The sequence below is a fragment of the Centropristis striata genome, chromosome 8 (genome assembly GCF_030273125.1).
Source record: "Centropristis striata isolate RG_2023a ecotype Rhode Island chromosome 8, C.striata_1.0, whole genome shotgun sequence".
Taxonomy (NCBI): domain Eukaryota; kingdom Metazoa; phylum Chordata; class Actinopteri; order Perciformes; family Serranidae; genus Centropristis; species Centropristis striata.
Window position 1 is genome coordinate 11,290,437 of NC_081524.1, and position 22,532 is coordinate 11,312,968.

Genomic DNA, 22,532 nt, shown 5'->3' on the forward strand with positions numbered 1-22,532 from the left:
AGGATTGCAATTTTTTATTTAATATGCTGTGTTCTACTGTGAAAGTGTATACAGTACTTTACTGTGTACAAACCCAGTAAAACACTGTGGATTTTCCATGCATTTTTCTTTTACAGTGCAGCCATCTAGTCATTTAAAATTCCTTTAGAGTGTATATATAATAATAATAATATATCAAATCATTGTCAAGAAAACCATGGAAAATGACTAGATATCAGCTCTTATACTAAACTATTATGAGCTATTTTTGTTGTTATCATTATATTTGTCCAAAAAAATTACCTTCAGTTGTACCAGGCATTAAAATGAACAAGAAATTGAAGAAAACAAGGTTGGTCTAATAATAATATTTTCCATGACTGTATACCTATATATATTTAAATCTTAATCTTTGTTTCACAATTTCATAATTTTTGTTTTTGTTTTGACCACAGTTTTGTATTTGCATTTTGTTTTATTGTTTTGTATCATGTTATAACATATATAGGGCCTACTGTAATATGGACTGTGAATTTAAAAGTTATTGTATTTAGGTAGAGGCAATCCATACACTCTTTGATGGATAAATAGACACAATAAACGTTTTAAATAAGCTAGAATCTGTTTTTTAGACCTAAAATTATAACCAACCACCACAAACATCAATACCCGGGATGAGCACGAGAGGGCGCTTTAACACAATGTCCACCGTGTTCGACTGGGAACGTTTGATCCGTATCCAAGGGGATAACTTTCCTTTGACGTTTATTTTTTACCCTATTTTCAACTAAACACAATCAATCAACAATTAAAAAGACGGTTTGTCTTGCTCCAGTGCGGCTGTGAATACTGTAAATGGGCGTGACAGCTGCACAACAACAACATCGACATCATCACAACAAAAACAACGGATCTGCTTCCGGTTTCTGGATGTAGCTGTCAGACTCCAGCATCTCTTTTTTATTTAACGGGGAAACGCTTTATCAGCAGGTCAGTAGCTTCATGTAGCTTTTGTCGATTAATAATAGTTCACTTTGCAGCTGTTTTGCTGCCAGCAACCAGACACGGAGTCTAATCAGCAGGCTGTGACAGTTGTAAGCTAACGACTTTTAAGTTATCGTTAGCCTGAATGGACTGAAAACTGTGCTGCAGCGATAGCTGCCCAGCTAACTGTGTGACATTACAGCTGGTGTTCATCTGGTAACGGTGCTTTCATTCTTCCTCTGTGTGCTTCTGTGTGTTTAGCTTTAGTATGAGCGAAGGAGAAGTGTTTCATGAGAAACAACGGTTGGAGCTGTGCGCAATCCATGCCCTCAACAACGTGCTCCAGGAGCGGGTGTTCACCAAGGAGACAGCCGACGACATCTGCAAACGGTAGGGCAACGGGTGGAGGATGAGTCGTTAAGAAAAAATAAATTTAGCTACTTTACATCAACCAAAAAGTATGACTCCAAAAGACATTAGTGAACAACAAGGGTGTTGCTTGTAAACTGTCCCCGGACAGAGTAATGACCCATAGTCCCATTAACTGACCTCAGCCCTCGTCACACTGTTAAAATAATCGCCTAAGTCATTTTTTTGTCAAATTGTTGTTGTTTTTTTTGCCTAAATCATCTCCTCAGGACGCCAGACACATATGGTAAAATCGCCTACATCCTCAGTTGATCAGATCATGTGATTTTACCCCTTTAAGATAATGGCCTATGTCAAGTGTGTGACTTAAGCGGATTTATTATGCCTTAGGCAATTTTTTGAACATGCCTTTGTGACTTAAGCAAGATATGGTAACACTTTATTTTGAAGGTGTCTATATAAGAGTCACATGAGCGTGTCATAAACATGACATGGGATGTGTCATGAACATTAATGACACTTTGAAGTGACATTAATGCTCATGATACTTGTCATGTCATGTTTCTGACAGGCTTTTGTGACTCTTATGTAGACACCTTCAAAATAAAGTGTTACCATATCTTGCTTAAGTCACAAAGGTATGTTCAAAAAAATTGCCTAAGTCATTTATTTCTCTTAAGTTACATAATTTACACACAATGTTATTACTATGCATTGGCATGAGTGAAATGATCAATAAATGTCATATGTTACACTTTTGGTGAAGTTTTTTGTGTTTCCTGCAATACTTGAAAAAATGAGTTAGGCGATTATTCTAACAGGGTGATGATATAGTACTCCATCATTTGGATACACAGTTTCCCTATCCAAACATACCTGTTATGCAGCAGCTGGTTGTATCTGCACAGCGTCTGCTTTCTGTCCAGTGATGCTGTTACTTATAGTTGTCATGTACTTGACTGATCGTTTGGATCTATAAAATATGAGAAAATAGTGAACATCGTCTTTCTCCAGTTAAGGTGATCCCTTTTTTTTTTTTTGTTCATCTAAAACCTAAATATATTCATTTTAATATGACATAAAGCAGGAAATCTATTTTTCGGTAAGACAAATTGTTGCAGCTCTACTGTCTAGAATGTTTTTTTAAAGTTTGCCAGTCACGAAACCAATGTTAACATGCAATATTACCACAGTCTGGCATAACTAATGCTGCAGAGAGGACTGCTTCAGTCTTGGTTTCGCTCCGGGCAAAGATTTTATCTTTATGCATGTGGGTTCACAAAAATACATTTGAAAATCTAGCCTACTGCTAGCATACCCTCACTAATAAATAAAACACATTTAGATTTTTTTTAAAGGTTTGCAAAGAGTACACTTTGTGGCTGAATTATGGAATAACATGCAGATGTTGAGGCAGATTGACATCTTAATCTAGTTTCAGATATAGCTGTAATGCTGGTTAACAGCGTGTTTGATAAAAATCACTTCTACGGATGGATGTTTTAACAGGGAATCAAACCCCAAACATAAATCACTCTGTTTTTTCAAGTCTGGAAATCCACAGCATCAAGATTTAAATTATTGGCACTTTAGGAGATGGTCAGCTTACTATAAAGTTATCACTACTTCTGGATTTCTTACAGCGTTTTGTGAAATATAACATTAACCTTCAGGGAAGAACTGTCTTGGTACAATTTCACACTGCAAAAGGCAATGCATTTCGTCATTTACTAACCTAATTCACTATGAAACAAGATGATTCATGATCTGGTAGCTTGTGACCTAAGTTAAAGAATTTCCTGAAGTAAACCCTGTGACTTTATTGACGCACAGAAACTTGTCTCTAGGTTGTTATGAACACATGAGTTGTATTCAAATGTAGGGCAGTTCTGAAAAAAATATGTAGCCTTATCTTGGTTACATCACCACAGATAGTGAGATGGGTGTGAAGGTCTTCATGCAAAAAAGACGGCCAAGTTTGAAACAGATCTTAACTTAATAAGAGGTCGATTTTCCTCTAAAATGCTCTGTCTTTCTGTTGCTCTCTACGTGCAGGCTGGCTCCACAGTGTGTGGTGAACCCTCATCGCTCAGTGTTAGGTACAGGAAACTATGATGTCAACGTCATCATGGCGGCACTACAGAGCCGGGAACTGGCTGCAGTGTGGTGGGACAAACGCAGGTGAGTGAGACACACTGTTACAAAATTCCAGCTTTACTGCACTGACTGACAGTCCATCACAAAATACACATTACTTTCCAATGTACTTTGCATTATCAAGGCTTATGTTTCTCAGTTTGTACACACTTAAAGATTAACACTAAGCGAGGACGCTTGTGGGTAAAAACGACAAAATATTTTATCGGAAGTGCCTTTCGTTTAGACGGTGACGGCGTTTTGGGGGCTTAAAGACGCAAAAATCTGTAACCACCCTCCATAGTGGAAAAGTTAAATCCGCTCCTCCGTAGCGTGTCGTCTACACTGACAAGACACAAAACTCTGCTCAGATCTGCTTATGTCACGTATGTGTTTACGTCACATACATGCTCCAGTACAGGAAAATAAACAAACGTGGGATTATTTCCATGCGTCGGACCTTCAAGCTGCTCTGGCAGCTCTAATAAACTTACAGGAGTCTTTCCACCAAATGTACAGGATATGTACAGATAGTATTAGTGAACAGAGAAGGATCTGTAATTACCTCTATCACATTTTGGATGCAGCAATTCGTCGGAGGCAAGCCAGACGGCTGTGAACGAGACCTGGGAGATCTAGTGGATGGTGGAGAACTTTGTGGAAGGAGTAGCTGATGAAAATGTGTGGCGTGAAAACTTCTGCATGCCCAAAGATGCTCTTATCGCTTTAAGCGCCTTTACCGACTGGCTGCATACAATCCAATTCACACACTTTTGCGTCACCGTATGCACGCAGATTTTCTCCCGAAAATGCTCGTCTAAACGAGGAATAAAAAGTAAAGACGCGACACCACTTTTGCGTCTTCTGTTCAGACCGTCCTTGTGTAAACATAGCCTAAATTAGAGAATAAATGCATTCTTTTTAACTCTCAGCCAGGATGCAGAAAACACAGTTTCCCTACAATCATGCAATGCAACCCCAAGGCACGTCATACTGTAAACTAGACTCTACTGAGGCCACTGAGGCATTCAGGTGCTACTCACATGGTCCCATGTCCAGAGTTTGGTAGAAGTTCTACCGACTTCAGTGTGTTCAGGAGCTTTAAATCGTAATGCAACATGGACGCTATAAGATGTGTTGTATTTTCTTACTCAGAGCATTTAAACAACACATTGATAGCTGTTCAGAGAGAGCAAAGGTAAGCCATGAAATTGTTACTGAGTGTCTGAGGTGTTGTTATGACATGAGGGGTGGTCACATGAGTTTTCCCAGTCAGGAACAAATTTTTCTAATTATTATGACACCACAAGTGCCCTATCTTGCAATGTTAAATGTCGTGGAAAAATAATTTGAGTATCCAACTCTGGATCGATTGGGTTCTTTCTTGGCACATACGAAACTTCCACCAAGTTTCTTGACAGTAATAGGGCTGGGCGATATATCGATGTAAAAAATATATCGATACATTTTTAAATGTGATATGGAATTAGACCATATCGCATATATCAATATAGTTAAAAAAAATGACGTTCTTTATATATAAATGCTGCCCTTACTAGGTTTGTCATAGTTCGTTTTTTTGTATTGTTCATTATTCTTCTCTCATATGAATATATTTAATTCAGAAAAAGATTGGCCTATTTTATTTCATAGGCTATTTTTATTTAAGATACATTTTTATTTGAATGTGCACTTTATGGAGCTTTGATTAAAAAATCTTGTCATACAGTATTTATGTTCACTTAAATAAACGGTTTCAATAAAACTACTTGTTACATGTCATGTTTGGCTTTGGCTTTGACTGAACATTTGCTCTCATTTTGCGATAAAAATAGTGGGATATATATCGATTCTCAGCTTAAATGTATCGGGATATGACTTTTGGTCCATATTGCCCAGCCCTAGACAGTAATAAGAGACATTATTTGCTTTTTACTCACACTCCTAACCATCTCCAGCTTAAGTGGCTATAGTCTATAACCATAGATAAGAAGTCATTTTTAATACTTCCTTTTTTCCCTTTAAAAAAAATACAGGACGGTTCAGAGCCTCTGCATGTCAAAGGTCCAGGGTTTTATTCTTAATGTCCCATCACGAGTATCTCTGGGGATCGTGTCCCTTCCACTCAGACGGCGGCACTGGCTCGCGGTTCGCCAAGTCAACGGTCAGTACTACAACCTGGACTCCAAACTGAAGAGTCCCGTCTGTATCGGGGGAGAAGCAGAACTACGGTGAGAATCTGCATTCACATCTTTCAAATGTCACGCTAGAGCAGGGACGTGTGTGTGTGTGTGTGTGTGTGTGTGTGTGTGTGTGTGTGTGTGTGTGTGTGTGTGTGTGTGTGTGTGTGTGTGTGTGTGTGTGTGTGTGTGTGTGTGTGTGTGTGTGTGTGTGTGTGTGTGTGTGTGTGTGTGTGTGTGTGTGTGTGTGTGTGTGTGTGTGTGTGTGGCTTTGGCGTGCTGCTTGATTTCTGTCTCAGCGAGTGAGTCACCCCATATGAGCAGTCACATGGGGCTTACCTCACTGTTTGTTTGTGTTAGAGCACTGCACTCTAGTGATCTGTCTTCTGTCTGTATTCATGTCATTCTAACCTTTTATCTCCTTGTTTTCTCTTTCAGCACATTTCTCAGCGAACAGCTTTCTCAGGATGTGGCAGAGATGCTCCTGGTGGTCCGGCGGGAGGTGGAGGAGGACGGTTCGTGGCTGAACTCTGACATCCCCAAGAAGTGATGTCTTGGGACATACCTTTGCATAGCATGGAGAAAAAAAACTCCTCTGGGAAAATGGCAGACTTTTTTTTAAAAAACAAAAACCTCATTACAGAACACTCTTCAGGGAATGCACTAAAATACATTTAATATCTACACACAGAGGAAATTCCAAAGAGAAGCAGAGATGGCGTTTACTCCTGACACGAAGAACTGTTTTGATTGTAACAGCTGTAGAAGCTTTTGCTCCGGTATGACCCATGTATCTGCTTTGTTCTTCTTTTAGTACAGTTGTTTTTAACACTGGGAAGGTGCGTTTAAGATAACAAAGTCTGAGCAACTGTGGGCTTGTTTGATGATATTTGAGTTGTGACATATGACTGAACTATCACTGTTTTATCGTAGAAGGATTGCAGTGTTTGTGCATGACAACCATAAGGATTATTAGACTATTTGGTTAGTTTAACTGTCCTAGACTTTTACGATCAAGTCACCAAAATCAGATCAGTATGTACTCTTTGAACAAATGTCAGAAAGGATCAGTTATCAAGCAGCACCTGAATGCACCATCTCTTCCCACAACAATTGTTGTAAACCTTCTATGCACTGCGGTTAGATTTGTTGGCACTGTTTGTCTGTTTGTGTGTTCACACAGATACTGTAAAGGCATCACCTGGTGAGGCATTGAAGGACCACCGGTGTCTTTGCATGTTTTCATTTACCAGAAAGCGCTTTCCATTTTTCATAGCGTGCCACGGTTCATTTAGATCTTTAAATGTGTTTTGTTCTCCTCCAAGCTGCCTTTGTCTTCCTCTCATTTAGCTTCAGTTTAAAAAGAAATCAATTTGTAGAGATTTGAAATGTGGTTGAGATCTGTAATCCATCAAAATTAACATTGTGAGCCCTTTTTTTTTGTCAAAGTGACGTTATCGATGTGTGATAACGCATCCATTTCCATTATCCATTTCATCAAGGTATCAGGTCTCTACAGGTTGAGTTTCACACAGATATAGCATTTCATTTTATTTTAAATCTAAAAAAAAATCCAGGTATATAAAGTACACTATTCTGGATTAGTTTTAAATAACTCTTAACATGCAAAAACACTGGTTCTGTGACTGTATGTAACCTTTATGTTTGTATTTTGTCTCCTATTGATCTATGCATATCCAAAATAATAGGAGTGCTGTCTCTGGTACACACTAGTGACTAACTCACACATAAGCCGAAGTTCAGAGGTTCATATTAGTGAAGCTTATTTATATTAAACTTTGACCTCTTGTTTTGACTATGAATCTCTTGTAAAGCATTTTATTTGTTATTTTAGTAACACTATATGAAGATCACATCTAGAAAGTGTTACGGTTACTTCAGTTGCACTGACTTGTAGACACGATGAAGACCAGCTGAAGGTTATTGAAGTTATTTTTATTTATATTAGACTCTTGAGTGTAAAAGGATGCCATTCAAAAGGAGCATTGATAACCATACAAACTCAATTCAAGGGTTAACAAGGTCAGTTGGCGAGGAAGGGGGATTCAATGAAATCTCCAACATACCAGACCATATATACACAAAACATCTTGGAGAGATCTCAGAAACCCAATGCTATACATAGTTATTATTGCTAGTTACGGTAGGGCTACTGCAGCACCAGTAGCAAGAATCATATTGCTATGTACCTGCTGTCGTTGCATGGGATTTGTAGTTCTCCACTCTCAAGACTTGAGTGGCAGTTGTAGTTCTCCATTCAATCATTAAAACAGGGTCTTTGTAGCCCTCGAGTATTTTTTTTCTCTTTTATATAAGACCAAATGTTCATGATTATTCAGATATTATAGACAGTGAGATATACAGAATACCATAAGGTAATACAAGGAAAATACAGAATTGCCACCTATAAAAAGTAATAATAAAAAAACATGATACCAGGTGAGGGAACTGCATAACCATTCACAGAAAAAAATGTGTCTTGTTGCTACGTGCCAGTGCTTTTCTACAACAATATTTATATAAAAACTTAAAAATAAAATTGGTGGTACTGATACATTTAAGAATATAAAACTACAACGTAGTAACGTCAATACCATTCTGACTTGCCTCACCACTGTTCACAGTTTACACAGAGCTTGGACAGACGAGGGGAAAGAATTTAGACCAAGTCCACTTGGTTCGTAGCTTTTCACAACCATATACCAGCATTATCATTGTCGGTTATATCAACAGTCCATTTGGACCTGTTTCTTTTAAGTGCTTCTAATATTCATAATGATAACAATAATAATAATAATATTCAGTGGTACTGACGTTACGCACTTTGAATTCACACCTAGCATTCATTTTATTTAGATTAGTTTCTTTTTCGTTTCAGTAAAGTGTCCATTCATATGAAAACTAAACATTTTTTTTTCTATACATTTCCTAACAAAAAAATAATAATCAACGTGAATACAGGTTCCTCGAATGGGCGGGGTTGGGGTGTGATTGACTTCCCCCGTAACCAGTCAGCATGCTGGGAGAGTACTGTACGCCCAGAACAGACGGAGAGGGCAATAGTAGAGACGACGAGATGGTCCACAGGAGAGAAAGTAAAAGAGAGGAGAACATGATCAGTTAGTCACACACGTGATCAGATAAAGAGTAAAAGACAGTGTGTTTTATTCACTATCTGACCAACAGGATTTAATATGTTTGAGCAGTCTAGAATACTGTAATGCAGCTCTCAATATGTTCATTATTTTAAATCAAGATCCACTTACTATCTTTACCCAGATTCCAGCTGCATTTTATGATCTTCCTAAATGCTTTTTTGTCATGGAAACTGTCAGCACAAGACAGCGTTATGGTCATGTGATAAATTGGAGGTGAGAGGGTTGCAACTCAAGACTTCATCTGCTGAAGAAGACCATGAGATGCGACTGAATTTCTCATGACAACTGAGAAAACTCTTTCCACTGACCATACGATGCAGCTGAAAGCTTAAAAAAAAAACTATTAAGAGGACCTATAGTCATGGGGAAAAAAATAGACCACACTTGTTTTCTCCTTGCTTTATTGTTCATTTTAATGTCTGGTACAACTAAAGGTACATTTGTTTTGGACAAATATAATGATAACAACAAAAATAGCTCATAAGAGTTTAATTTAAGAGCTGATATCTAGCCATTTCCTATGGTTTTCTTGATAATGATTTTGGTTATTATCAAGGAAAACATGGAAATGACTATGAGCTATTTTTTTGTTATTATTATATTTGTCCAAACAAATGTACCTTTAGTTGTGCCAGGCACTAAATGAACAAGAAATTGAAGAAACCAATGGTCTAATATTTTTTTCCATAACTGTAGATATTATTTCCAGCAATTTCATTTTGTCTGCTTCTGAATATTATTTCTTAGTTTCTTTTGTTCAGACAAGGTAAGTAGGAGATGTTTTTACCTGACATGTTTCGACTGACAACTTCAGTCTTCTTCAGAGGTGTCAGCTGATCGCTGTGACGTGTCTTTTTGTAGGTAAAAACATCTCCTACTTACCTTGTCTGAACAAGAGAAACTAAGAAATAAAACTGTAGATATTATTTTATTATTTCTAATTGAAGTTAATTGCCGTTAGTTAAATTATCAGTAATATGAATTCAAAATCCCTTAAATTATCATTATTTAAAGGGGCTTAAAATCGTTTAACAAAAGTATAAAAAGAACCTTGTAACATTATTACATGGTAAATTAATAATTAATTGAACTTTAGGTTATAGTTATTTTAGAGCTTGATGTTGTCAGCTCCTCTTACAAGTTGTTGTTTTTTAAGCTTTCAGTTTCACCACAGTAGTTTGAGGTTTCTCAGTTGTCATGAGACTGTAAGTTTAGTCATGTGATAACAGTGTGGTCATATGTATATATAGTACATATATATATAGTCTTCCTCAGTTGACGATCATGAGATGCCAATTTCACACTAAATATTCCTTTAATATTAATTTAAGGGAAGTTGGTCTATATAATGGTCAGAGAGTGATAATAACACATAAAGAGCTTTTAATTTCTGTTAGTAACAAAGAGTTATGTACAAGTAAACCAGGAACAGTGAATTTTTTTTTGGTTCATGTTTTTGCAGCATTTAAAAAAGAGAAAAAGAAGAAAAGCCCAGCCCCCAGGGTCCTGCGAGGTCACCATGTTAGTCCGTTTGCTACTGATTATTAAAGCGAGCGTGTGCACTAGCAGCAAATGATCAAATGGCACAGATAGCGATGGCGTCACAAGTACAGAGGAACTCACAGAGGGGGGTGGGGACTGCCTGTCAGTCAGGGGTAGGCTCTCATAGCCAGGGTTGCCATTGGAGGAAACGTTTGGAGTCCTGTATAGAGATAGAAAGAGACAAGGACAGAAGAGAGAGGGAGAGGAGGAACGGAGGATGAAGGAGAGAGGGAAACAGGGGTGAGACACATTGAGAAAGACAGACGGGACGGGACGGGGGGGGGGCCGCGGGGTGACGGGAGCCAAGGACAGGTAACAGGAAAGAAGGAGAAAGAGCGGTTAGAAATATAGTGCGGAAAAACACAGTAGAACTAGTAGGTATTAGTACTACTGGTACTACGCAAGGCACTGAGAGCAGCAGCAGCAGGCGTACAGTCCACTCCTGACTGGTGATGCACTGCAGGATTTATACAATAATCTGCAATTACATGCATTTAGAGCTGGGTGTGACTCACCAGGCCCATTTCAGCCGTGATGTTGTTTTCCTAATGAATCTGTTTATCTGCATGATAAACCCCAGAAAGCTTTTAAAGCAATCCCAAGCTTTAAAGAGGAGTGGACTGTTTTTTTTTTTTTTTTTGTGCTAGCTGAGTTTTCTGAGCCTTGACAGTTTGGTTCAGTCCTCGCATTTCTGTGGTAATATGAAATATGGGAGGAGTCAAGATGGTCAGCTGGCATTAGAATAGGGAGTTACATAGTCCACGATTAGGTTTCTCAGAGCTCTGACTAAGCTTGGAAACATCAGTGAGGGGAGAAAAGGGAAAAATATAATAAGATGAGAAAATTGAAAGAGAAGCGAAAAGGAAAAAGGGAAGGGATGATAAAGAGCAGAGGACAGATGCAGAGAGATAACTTGAGAGATTTGGACGTCACAGTGAGGAGACAGATGAGAGTGAGTGAGGAGGGAGGGAGGGGGGGGTTGGGGTTTGGGGGTTGGGGGGTTGGGGTGGGGTTACCTAGAGTCAACCTGAGCCTCACATCGCCGGAGTATTTACGAACGCGGCCTCGTCAATGACACCCTCCCCCCAACACAGCAGTACTCTACTACTGTTTAGGAGACAGGACGCCATTTGAGACAAGATCTGTAAAAAATGACCGATCGGCCTACATCGTCTGTCCTGAAACACTCGACAGACGGATAGACAGACACACAGACAGACAGACAGACCTCTGGAGTTGTGTCTGTTTCTCTGCCTACACTGTAGTCCATATTGACCTGTCTGTGTGTCTGTCTGCAATGCATGTGCTTAACCTGACAGCTCTGTGGATTTGGACTACGTGTCTACTTAGAGACAAAAGTGTGTGAACCTAGCTGACTGGACTGCACTTTCACTACACTGGAGTAATGCTAGGTGTGAAACATCTGGTGTGCATGTCATGAATAGTGTTGTGAGGGGGAAATCTGTGATCTTTTCACCAAAAATACTATGTGTGTGCAGAAAAATGTCTCCATCAGTCTCTATGTGTTATTTCAGTGTACTCTGTGTACATCCTGGACCTTTTACATCCCTGATCTCGGGGGCTTCAGTGTGAAAGTTGCCCATAGGTACAGATCTGGACATAGAAACACAAGCTTGATGCCAAAACTGTATCTAAGAGCAACCTCCTCTTCCTCCTCCTGCAACATCTGGGACGTTCTGTCTGTCTGTCTGTGTGTCTGAGTGTCTGTGTTACTCACGGTAAGGGCGGCGCGCTAGAAAAGGGGGGTGTCCACCCGGCCCCCGGGTAATTATAGAAGGGGGCCATGGCCCCTCGCTGAGACCCCGAGGCCGTCTGTCTACGTGCCTGATGGGAGGTGAAGGGGTCCTCACTCTCGCTGTCCGAGTCTTCGTACTCCTCTGATTCGCTGTCGTCGTCCATGAAAGAGACAGAGAGGGACACGTGTGAGCAGAGGAGTGATGAATACCACTGCGTCTTCATTCTTATAGTTCGTCTAACAACACGTCTAACTTCATGCTTCTCTCTGTAGCTCTTCGTGATTTGTTAGACCAGCGGTTTTCAACCTGGGGATCGGGGGCCCCAAGGGGGTCGCAATATAATTTCTATGGGTTGCCAGATGGTTGTGGAGAAAAAATAACATATCTAAATAAAACTAATTTTTAGAATGGGAAACAGTTTTCACATTACTGTGCCAGGCAGCTTTTATGTGTTATGTTCAGTACTTAATGTATAACTCAGGAGGTTCTTTGACGCTAGACGCTAATATTCCAAGATAATAACAGGTATACGATTCACACTTCAGATGATAAAAGTGATATATTTATCCACAAATTGATAACAACCTGCCCTCAGTAGATTCAACTAACCTGTGCCGCTGCTATTAAACTCCTGGATACACAAACAAGAAACTAAATCTAAGTCATTTTTATGTAATGCTGTAGTATTTCCAAGGATACATTTGAACCAACCACCTTTAAAAATGATATATTATGAAAAACTTTCAGTGCTTTTTGTATATATTTGATACATATAACAGCTGAAATAAGACACCCCAGTCAGCTTTTTTGTTGGCTGAACAGAAAACACGGGATTCAACAAGCCGCTCAGACTTGGCTCTCCTTTTCATGCCGTATGCTTGAGAACTACCTTTCCAAAGCTGTGCCATATTTTTCTTGCAAGCCAATCAGAGCAGACTGGGCTTTTCCAGGAGGGGGGCTAAAAAGAGGCAGGAGCTAAAAAGGGGAGTGTTATAGACATTAAAACATGTGAACATTTTCAAGTATGGACCTGAAGATTAGCACAATATGTCTCCTTTAACACACTTCGATGTTTTTCTACACTATACGCCAGGCAGCATGCAGAAACTCCAGCATTTTCAATCATTATCTGATCTGATTTATGAAAATGAATGGAGGAGCAGGAGAGTATTTATCCTCCCTGACACTGTGGGATGAGATGAATTTATTGCTTTTCAGGAACATCAATCTACGCTGTCTCGCAAGGTCTTTTTCTTTTACTACTTTTGGCAGTGATTACGCGAGGCAAGTCTCAGTGTGTAAATGAGCGTGAGTACATGAAAATAACAAGGTCGTATAAATTGACAGCCGATCACAGCAAAAAATAACACCGCTTATACCTATGTACTACTATACACTGCATCATCATGCTCTCTCTCACCTGGGGAAGCTTCTCCAGGCACCGGGCAGAGAGCAGAGGATGGCAGTGAAGGCCAGAGCAGAGAGGAACGAGTACAGGGAGAGGTAGAGCAATCCCTCCATCCCATCATAACACAGGCCTTTCAAAGAGTCAATGTAGTCCTGAAACAAAAACACATATATCAGTGAAAATAGTAAGTAATAAAAGGGTCCATAGACACTTTTAAAAAAAGGACTAAAAACTTTTTTTTCGCAAAACCTTTGGTTCCTCCCATCCAGAAGGTTTTTAGATTGTGTATGTATGTATATACAGCTGCATCTCAATAAATTAGCATATCATAGAAAGTTGATTCATGTCAGTAATTAAATTCAAAAAGTGGAAATAACACATTATATAGCTCCATTACACACAGAATGATACATTTCACGTCTTCATTTATTTAATTTCTTTTAATTATAATGATTTTGGCTTACATTTAATGAAGACCTAAAATTCAGTGTCTCAATTTTTTTTAAATATAATATTACAAAAGACCAATTTTAAAAAAGTATATTTAATATGGAAATGTTTGCCTCTGAAAAGTATGTCCATCTATATGCACTCAATGCCTGGTTGGGACTATTTGACTTGAACTACTGGAAATGGACTTTTCCATGATATTCTAGTTTATTGAGATGCACCTGTATGTGTATACTCTTTCTTCTGTTTTTAGCTGTTTCATCCTTTTTAATCCTTTTTATAGGAATACTGTTAGTTTGTTAATGCTGTTAATGCTTTTAACCTGTAGCACTTTGAGATTTCCTTTAATGTAAAGTGCATTATAAATAAAATGCATTATTATTAATATAATTAGGTGTTAGTGCAAGTGCTGTTACACACACACACACACACACACACTGTGGTTACCTTATTCAGACCTCTGCAGTTCAGCAGCGCCACCAGCTGATGAAAGTTGCCCTCTGTGGAGTTGAGTATCTGCTGCACCTCCCTGAGTGATTTCTGCAACAACAAAAAAACAACAAATTAGGAAAAAAAACACTTTAAAATGTGGCATAATATTTAATAAGTTTTGCATGTTTATTTATTATAACATACCTCAGCTTTGGGGAACTGTGTGAGAGCATTTCTGTCCAGACTGGAGAGGTGCGTGTGGATGTTGGACAGTGCCCTCTGCGACTGGGTCAGCAGCTGCAGCCAACAAGTCAGCAGAGTTAAAAGCTTTAAATTTGCATTATTCGCTCAAATATACCATTAATATGCTCAGGAGGTAGCTATTTATATAGTGAGTGAATCATTTAAGGACAGGACGTGCAGCAACAGCTGTGCCTCCTCTCCTCAAATAATTTGTCCTTAACCGGCCTTGAGTAAGTCTGACATGCAACCTGCTCACTGAAACCAGTGAGGTGGAAGAGTCTCGGCTAAACGCCTGCAATGTTCTACGTTATTTACATAAGACGAGTGACAGAAGGTCACATTACCTGCTGGAACGGACTGTTCATGCGCCTGCTGCAGGTCAGGTAATAATCCAACACGTCTGAATGGCCAGCAGAAACACCAGTGCACAACAGATCAGTGCATAGCAGAAAAGACGTATGAACATTTAACATTCGTTATATACTTTCAGTCATTTTATTGGATTGTGCTGCCGACCATGGGTGGATTAAGAGACAACGGGCCCCTTGGCACAGACATGCAAAAGACCCCACCACGTCTCCTACACAGGAACGAGACACACAGACTATACAGTTGTTGAGCCTTTTTTTGTGGTCGTTTTCAGTGGTGGAATGTGGAATGAATGTATATTTTGGAGGTCCTCTATTTGACTTTTTCCATTTTACACTCTTTATACTTCTACTCAACTACATTATGGAAGCTAATACAGTACTTTGGTAACACCCTCTATGAAGCCCATGTCTATGATGCATTATAAACAAACTTCATGATCATAATGATCTGCTTATAACACTGTATAATTGTAGTTGGAAGCACCCGGAAATCGTCATCATGCTTTATAACAATTATCAAAACACATTATAAAGCATTTTATAATGACATATTAGGTGATTTATCATAATTTTTCACTGACATTGATTTTACAAGCCCGGGTCACTGGGGATTATATATATACTTGTATTAGTTATAGGGTTAGGAATAGCCAAACCCCTACCCCAACCCTTATAATGCACAGTGGTGGAAAAAATATCCAGATCCCTTACTTGCATAAAAGTACCAATACAACACTACAAAATTACTCCACAACAAGTAAAAGTCCTGCATTCAAAACTCACTTGAGTAAAAGTACAAAAGTATCAGCATCAAAATGTACTTAAAGTATCAAAAGTAAAAGTACTCATTATGCAGAATGGACCCACTCAGATTATTTTACATATTCTAAATATATTTAGATTATTTGTATTGATGAATTTATGTAGGCAGTGTCTTAATTTGGTAAAGGTAGGGTTCATTTCAACTACTTAATATACTGTTTTGAGGTTTGATTTTTTTAAAAGTCTAATCACTTTATATTTATCATGTTTTTTATGTTAAATCTCGACCTGAAAAGAAACTAAAGCTGGCAACTAAATGTAGTGGAGTAAAAAGTACAATATCTGCCTGAAAATGTAGTGTAGTAGAAAGTAGGAGTATAAAGTTACATAAAGTGGAAACACTCTAGTAAAGAACAAACACCTAAAAACTTGTGAGAAAGACTGCAGTACTTGAGTAAATGTACTTAGTTACATTCCACCACTGATAATGCATTATAATGTTTTGGCATCTCTTTGTAGTGTTTTTCTGCCTTTTTTATAGTCAAAAAGGGGGGGGGGGGCTGACATTTTGGGCCCCTGGTCTTGTGCCCGGTAGGCCCGCTCAGTAATCCATCCATGGTGCTGACATAAGCACAGTTGGGAGGTTAATCAAGTACATGACAGAAAGGGGAAACAACCAGCACTTTGTAAAGGGACATGCTGATACTGTACCTGAGCTGGTCCCGGTGTTGAAGTGGGTGGAGTTGACTACAAACGAGTTTGGATCTGAGCAGAAGTCACTGAGAGCCTGGCGGAGCAGCGAGAGTGACGGGTAGAGTGAGAAAAGATGACGTGGGGGGGAACAGCAGGAAAGAGAGAGAGAGAGAGAGAGAGAAGGACAGATGAGGCGAAAGAGGGAGGGCAAGAGAAAATGATCACAAGGGAAAAGTTAGTAGGCACACTGACCGACTGACATACTTACCTCAACAGATATCTGACAGCAGCTCACAATACAGTGGCAGATATTGATATTGACCTGCCTGTATCACATGCTGTCCTGGATAAACCTGCGCCTCGCTCTTTCCATCCTCCCCTCCTGTTTTTCCATATCATCTCTATAGACTGCTGCATATACGTCTGGCCTACTTTTCTGAAGAGGATGCACTCAGGGCAGAGACAGCTCGCCCACAGACACACTCAGCTTGAGATCGCCCCACCAGAAGAGGGAGTGAGAGCCACACAGAGAGCCCCGGCGGCTGACGGGAAAATCGGCGACCCGGGACAGGATAAAGTGGGCCGGCCCACAGCTGGCCTATTGTTTCCCTGTCAGTGACCAGGGACAGAGCGTCTCTGTGTGGACTCACAGGCCTTGGGACCATCTCCCGCCAGCTCCACATGACACAGAGTCTCTTAAAGTGGGCAGCAGTGCAGAAAAACAGCCACCATTTACCCTCCTCTCCCACACAGTCTCCCCTTCAGAGAGTACGACCAAACTTCACAGGGGAAACTGAAAAAGGACACGACTCTTGTTTGAGACATAAAAACTCTCTCTGTGCTTTGTTCTCGATAAATGTTACTGTCTGGATTTAAGCCTGTGAGACGCGGCACACTGGCGGTGTTGTCATGTTTAGGCGTTAAAAGGAGAACATTGTGCAGCAGCATGTTTGTGAATTTTACTTTCACAGGATTACACTCACACTTCCACCTCCTTGCATGCTCAGTCTGAAGCCCCGAGGGGCGGCCGAGGTACAGCAACAGCTTCAAGTCTTGCACTGCTGATGGCAAGCTGATGGTTTACCCTCTCTCTCTCTCTCTCTCTCTCTCTCTCTCTCTCTACTTCACTTCACTTCAGTTCCCTCTCTCTCTCAAACTGATCTCGAGATGCACTCTCCCGCTCTTCCTCTCCCTCCTCACTCCCGTTGAAAGCACTTCTCTTCATCTTGCATCTTTACTTCTTGAAGCCAAACGCCTACACACTTGCAAACACACTTACACGGAAAAAAAACACACGCACTTTAATGCACAAACACAATTTGTTCACAAACACGCTTGTGCACACGCGCATTGAATCTTTAATCTCTGCCCCATTTTCCTGCCTTCTTGGTCCTCTGCCACGACTGCAGCGTTCCCTAGGAGGCAGATCTTTTCACAGTTTAGCACAATGGGCACAGAAATCACACACACACACACACACACACGGTTTTGGCCTCCTGTGTAGCTTTCTTCCCTCAGCCAATCCCTCCCATGACAGTCCCATTCACTTCCTATTCCTGCAGCCCTTCATCCCTCCGCTCCCTCCCTCCCTCGAGCCCCGGCCTCCGCTCCCCCAGAGCAGCTTTACTGGGTCTACTCACCACTACAGTGGCCGTCTCCAAGCCCAGGGAGCCCCAGCTTAGGAAGAGGGCCAGCCACGCCAGCACGGTCATCCTGTGGGGGAAAAAGGAGCACAAACTCTTCAGCCAAGAGGACACCCCAAACATCAAGCCATTGTATGGTTGATGTTTGTTGTATGGTTCGTTTCTAAAGATACAAGTGTGTGTGTGTGTGTGTGTGTGTGTGTGTGTGTGTGTGTGTGTGTGTGTGTGTGTGTGTGTGTGTACTCACAGGATGAGCAGCCAGCGGGCTTGCTTGGCCAGTCCCAGCAGGATGAACAGACACACTATGAGGTCGAGGAGCAGCAACAACACGTACGACAGCCACCTATCACAAAAAGCACACAAACACAAACACAAAAAAAAACTTAACTCAGGGTTCAATTACACGTTTTTTTAAATTGTATTCCATTAGTTAAGATTTTGTTTTTGAGAACTGAGTGCAAAACAGGGGGGTTTTTGTGGTAACCATGGCAGATTATGGCCTGTGGGCACAGATTTGCAAAAGGGACATTTATTTTGCCCTTATTATTCATGTAAATGTAGATATATGTAGGTGTGTGTATATATGAGATAGCCCTGACTATTGAAGGGTTTACATGTATGTACTAATCTACTCCATTTCTCCTTTCTTTTCTTTATTTTTTCTTTCTTTCTTTTATTTTCTCTCCTTTTTTTCCTTTTTTATTTTTATTTTAATAATTTGTTTACCTTATTGATTACTCTAAGTTTACAATGATTATCCACTATAACACATACAGTCATGGATAATAGGCAAAATAATTATCAAGAAAACCAAGGAAAATGGCTGGATATCAGCTCTTAAATTAAACTTGTATGACCTTTTTTTGTTGTTATCATTGTATTTGTACAAACAAATGTACCTTTAGTTGTATCAGGCATTAAAATCAACAAAAAAATTGTAGAAAACAAAGGTGGTCTAATAATTTTTTCCAAGACTGTATACATTTTGCAGGAATGCTACAAGTAACAAGAATATGATATGTAAATAAATGTAAATGTCTATTAACTCCTGCAATACAGAAAACACTACTTTTTGTACACTACTCCTTGTAGTTGCATTGCCTCTTTTTGTCACAGTTTTTTCACTTTTCATACTCGTTTGTAGTCTGTTTGAATCCCTTTGTAGTCTTTTTGTGTTTCTCTGTGGTCATTTTTATATTCTTTGTGATAATTTTGAGTCTCTTCTCGGTTGGTTCGTATCTCTTTGAGTGACATTTTGCAGGTGAAGTGCTGTTTAATCCCACAGGGAAGACTACACTGCAGCCAGAAATTGTATGGAGGGACTATAATTTTTATTAAATTCTATGTTCTAAAGTTGTATGTTGTTTTTGCTTTTTATCTTTACATTCATTATGAGGTTCTTTAAAGTAGCAGCAGCTCCTCACAGAGCAGTGAAGACAGCTAGAGTCAGTCTTGTCTGTTGCAATTTTCTTTTCTTGTCACCTTGTTCACTTATAAAAAAGCTTATGAGTTTTAACTTGTCGTCTTATCCAGTCTGTTCCCGGTGATGTGTGAAATATGCAGCGTTCCTTTCATCACATTCAGATTTTTCCACCTGATCTGGGATTAAAACCTGCTATCCGTTCCCAGAATTAAACTTGCTGAGAAGTGTAATAAGATTATTGAGATTCTGTTAACACTGCCGATCTGGAATATGTATTATGAAATGAGACGAGTGCCTGTGGTCAGATGAAAAGCTCCATTTCCTCTTTCAGATAAGGCAGACACAAGACTCCAGTTTATGAGATCAGTGAAATGGTGAAGTTGAGAGGAGGCTGAACTTTATTTCACCTCCCAGTGTTTAAAGTGAGGGAGACATTACATCCCCTGTGTTTGCTGCGTGTGGTTAGTTTACGGGAAGCAGCACTTTCACTTTGTTATCATTGTGGAATATGGAATATAAAAGCATCCCATAAAACCCATTACGTGTCAGAACATTTTTGAAAAAAGGTTTCCGTTGCATTACCTCAGTAAACCAGCCGTCTTAATAAACACGTTTATGAAAGGCTGGTTCAGATAGTCTCCTCACCCTCTTAGCAGGGGTGTGTCCGTGTGGATAAACAGCTCTGCTTGTTGATCATTGTGAAACTGCTGCAGATGGTTAATGTTCATTCTCCTACAAATGTGTTTATTTACTACATTCACTTGTCGGAAAAGGAAATGGTTGTAAGAGCGGACTGGAAATGTTTGCACATGGTCGCCTCGTGACTTAACTTGAGACATGATGACTTGTCCGTGTCCATTTTGTGTTTTTAGGCTTAGATTTAAAACATAAAAAATGTTTGATGTTGTTAATTATGACATCAAAAGTGTCTGTGTAACGTTACCAGTTACTGCAACATCAAACTTTGTTCTTAATTTCATTTGTCTCACAACTGACATCACTCATCAACACAATCGACAGAATAAAACGTCTGCATTTTTATGGTTATGTTTCTGCAAATCATGGACATTTTGAAACTCAATCTCTAAGTTATGTTACGTTTAATTGTTGATTACATTTTTAATTTTTCACATCATTTAATGCTGCATTAAATGGCCATTATCTGTTGAATACTTTAGGTTAAGTTAAACTTTTTTGTCCCTGAATGCAAATCAAGAAGAACCTGAGAAGCACTGACATGTTGTTATATTTCACACGATAAAAACATAAAAACAAAAGAGAAAGGATGCTGTTGACAACATGAAGCTAAATATTCGGTGAATTGAATTTGCTAAAGTGCTGGTGTGGTTGTTGCACATTGAGCTACGGTTTGAAAAAAAAAAGTACATTTGCTAAAGTGCTAGTCTGTTTGTTGTTTTACTTACATAGTTGCATACGAAAGTTGTTATATTTTAAATCCAAACCCTGATCTTTTATCTTTAAATAACCAAGTAGTGTTGTTGCCTAAACATAACCAAGTATTTTATCAAATCAATCAAATCAAATCAAAATTACTTTATTAATCCTGAGGGGAAATTTAGTTAGTCTGTTACCTCTTATGTAAATTATTGAAGAATTAGACAGCCTGGTGGATTATTCACAACATTATTTTTTCATTATTATTATTTTTTCTGCAAAGCTTTATTACTACCACGGGAATAAACGAGTTGCAGCCAGAACTCTCAGATCATCTGGGTCTGGTCTGCTCCGTGTTCCCAGAGTCACAACTAAACATGGAGAGACAGCGTTCAGTGTTTATGCACCACATATCTGGAAAAATCTCCCAGAAAACAGCAGGTCTGCTGCAACTCTCAACTCTTTCAAATCAAGACTGAAGACTTTTATGTTGTCCACAGCCTTTCAGTAATACTGCACTGTAACTTATATTATTTTCATATTTGATATTTAAAAAAAATAGTTCATCACTCCAAAACTAATGCATTTGAAAGAATATGGAACCCATTTCTTGATTATATTAATGTAAATATCTCTGCTATATTGACAAGAGCATTTATATAAAAAAAATATTATTTATTTTTGTTCTTCTTTTTAATTCAGCTCCCATTTTATTAGTATTATTGTTTAGTCTTAAAATTTTATATTTGAATGCCATTTCATATATGTGTCTTTCTAATGCTTTAAGTGTTTTTTTGTTGTAAAGCACTTTGAATGGCCCTGTTGTTGAAAGGTGCTCACAAACTTGCCTTGCATTAGCTCAGAAACGCTGAGATTTAACGTGTTTGTGGTTTGCTAGAAGAAAAGCTGTTACACTTGAATGATGGATAAAATTGGCTTAGCAAATACAGTAATGAATCCTTTACTAAATAAATATTTTTTTTCTCTTATTACCATAAAATGTACCCTCAGATTGATTGTATTTAAACTCCTGCTGCTTTTGCATTAACTTCTGTAATATTTGACTATGTAGGTAAATCGACGTGTTGGCGTCCACAATGATCTACTTTAATTAATCTACTGGACTGATTAGCAATGTTGGACAATGAGTTTTATAAATGGGAAAAACAAGAATCCAGATTTACGGGAAAATTGGACTTCCGCCACCTATTTTTATTGGAGTGTGCTTCAGAGGAATCATCATTTCTTGCACAAGTACTGAGAAACCTATTTGTCAACGAACAAAACTGCCAGTCTGTCAGAAAAAGAACATAAACAGCTACTAATCAAGATAAACTGGAATAAAGCTTTATTTCCCAGAAAGCTGATCATCACTGCCAACATTCTCAATTTAGTTTACACCTCTGTTTAAATACACAACACGCCTGTTTACACTCATCACAATCACCGTCTAATTTATATTACTTTAGTTTACATTTTATTCCTTGCACTATTTTAACTTCTTCCTCTTCTTTCTCTTATGCCTATTAAATTAACATTATTAAAAGGGGGCCTGAGGCTGAAGACTTTCACTGCCAACAACAGCT

General features: G+C 39.0%; 2 protein-coding genes across 4 annotated transcripts in view; one reads left to right on the forward strand and one right to left on the reverse strand.

The window, feature by feature from the left end:
* Window positions 1–515: 515 nt before the first annotated feature.
* josd2 (Josephin domain containing 2) lies at window positions 516–7,471 on the forward strand. The gene is made up of 5 exons (XM_059340118.1): window positions 516–969; window positions 1,225–1,353; window positions 3,388–3,513; window positions 5,505–5,699; window positions 6,087–7,471. The coding sequence occupies exons 2-5, from the start codon at window positions 1,232–1,234 to the stop codon at window positions 6,196–6,198; spliced, it is 555 nt and encodes a 184-aa protein (XP_059196101.1). The 5' UTR covers window positions 516–969; window positions 1,225–1,231; the 3' UTR covers window positions 6,199–7,471.
* Window positions 7,472–7,583: 112 nt separating this feature from the next.
* ttyh1 (tweety family member 1) overlaps window positions 7,584–22,532 on the reverse strand; it is a 33,515-nt gene continuing 18,566 nt past the window's right edge. The window contains exons 6-15 of one of the 3 annotated variants that reach the window (XM_059340049.1): window positions 18,376–18,471; window positions 18,126–18,198; window positions 16,504–16,579; window positions 15,004–15,059; window positions 14,621–14,713; window positions 14,432–14,524; window positions 13,547–13,686; window positions 12,108–12,275; window positions 10,451–10,529; window positions 7,584–8,699 (exon numbers count right to left, since the gene is read on the reverse strand). In XM_059340049.1, coding sequence (XP_059196032.1) covers window positions 8,616–8,699; window positions 10,451–10,529; window positions 12,108–12,275; window positions 13,547–13,686; window positions 14,432–14,524; window positions 14,621–14,713; window positions 15,004–15,059; window positions 16,504–16,579; window positions 18,126–18,198; window positions 18,376–18,471 — 958 coding nt within the window. In that variant the 3' untranslated portion in view covers window positions 7,584–8,615. The remainder of the gene's footprint in view (window positions 8,700–10,450; window positions 10,530–12,107; window positions 12,276–13,546; window positions 13,687–14,431; window positions 14,525–14,620; window positions 14,714–15,003; window positions 15,060–16,503; window positions 16,580–18,125; window positions 18,199–18,375; window positions 18,472–22,532) is intronic. The other 2 variants (XM_059340051.1, XM_059340050.1) reach the window with 2 other exon arrangements.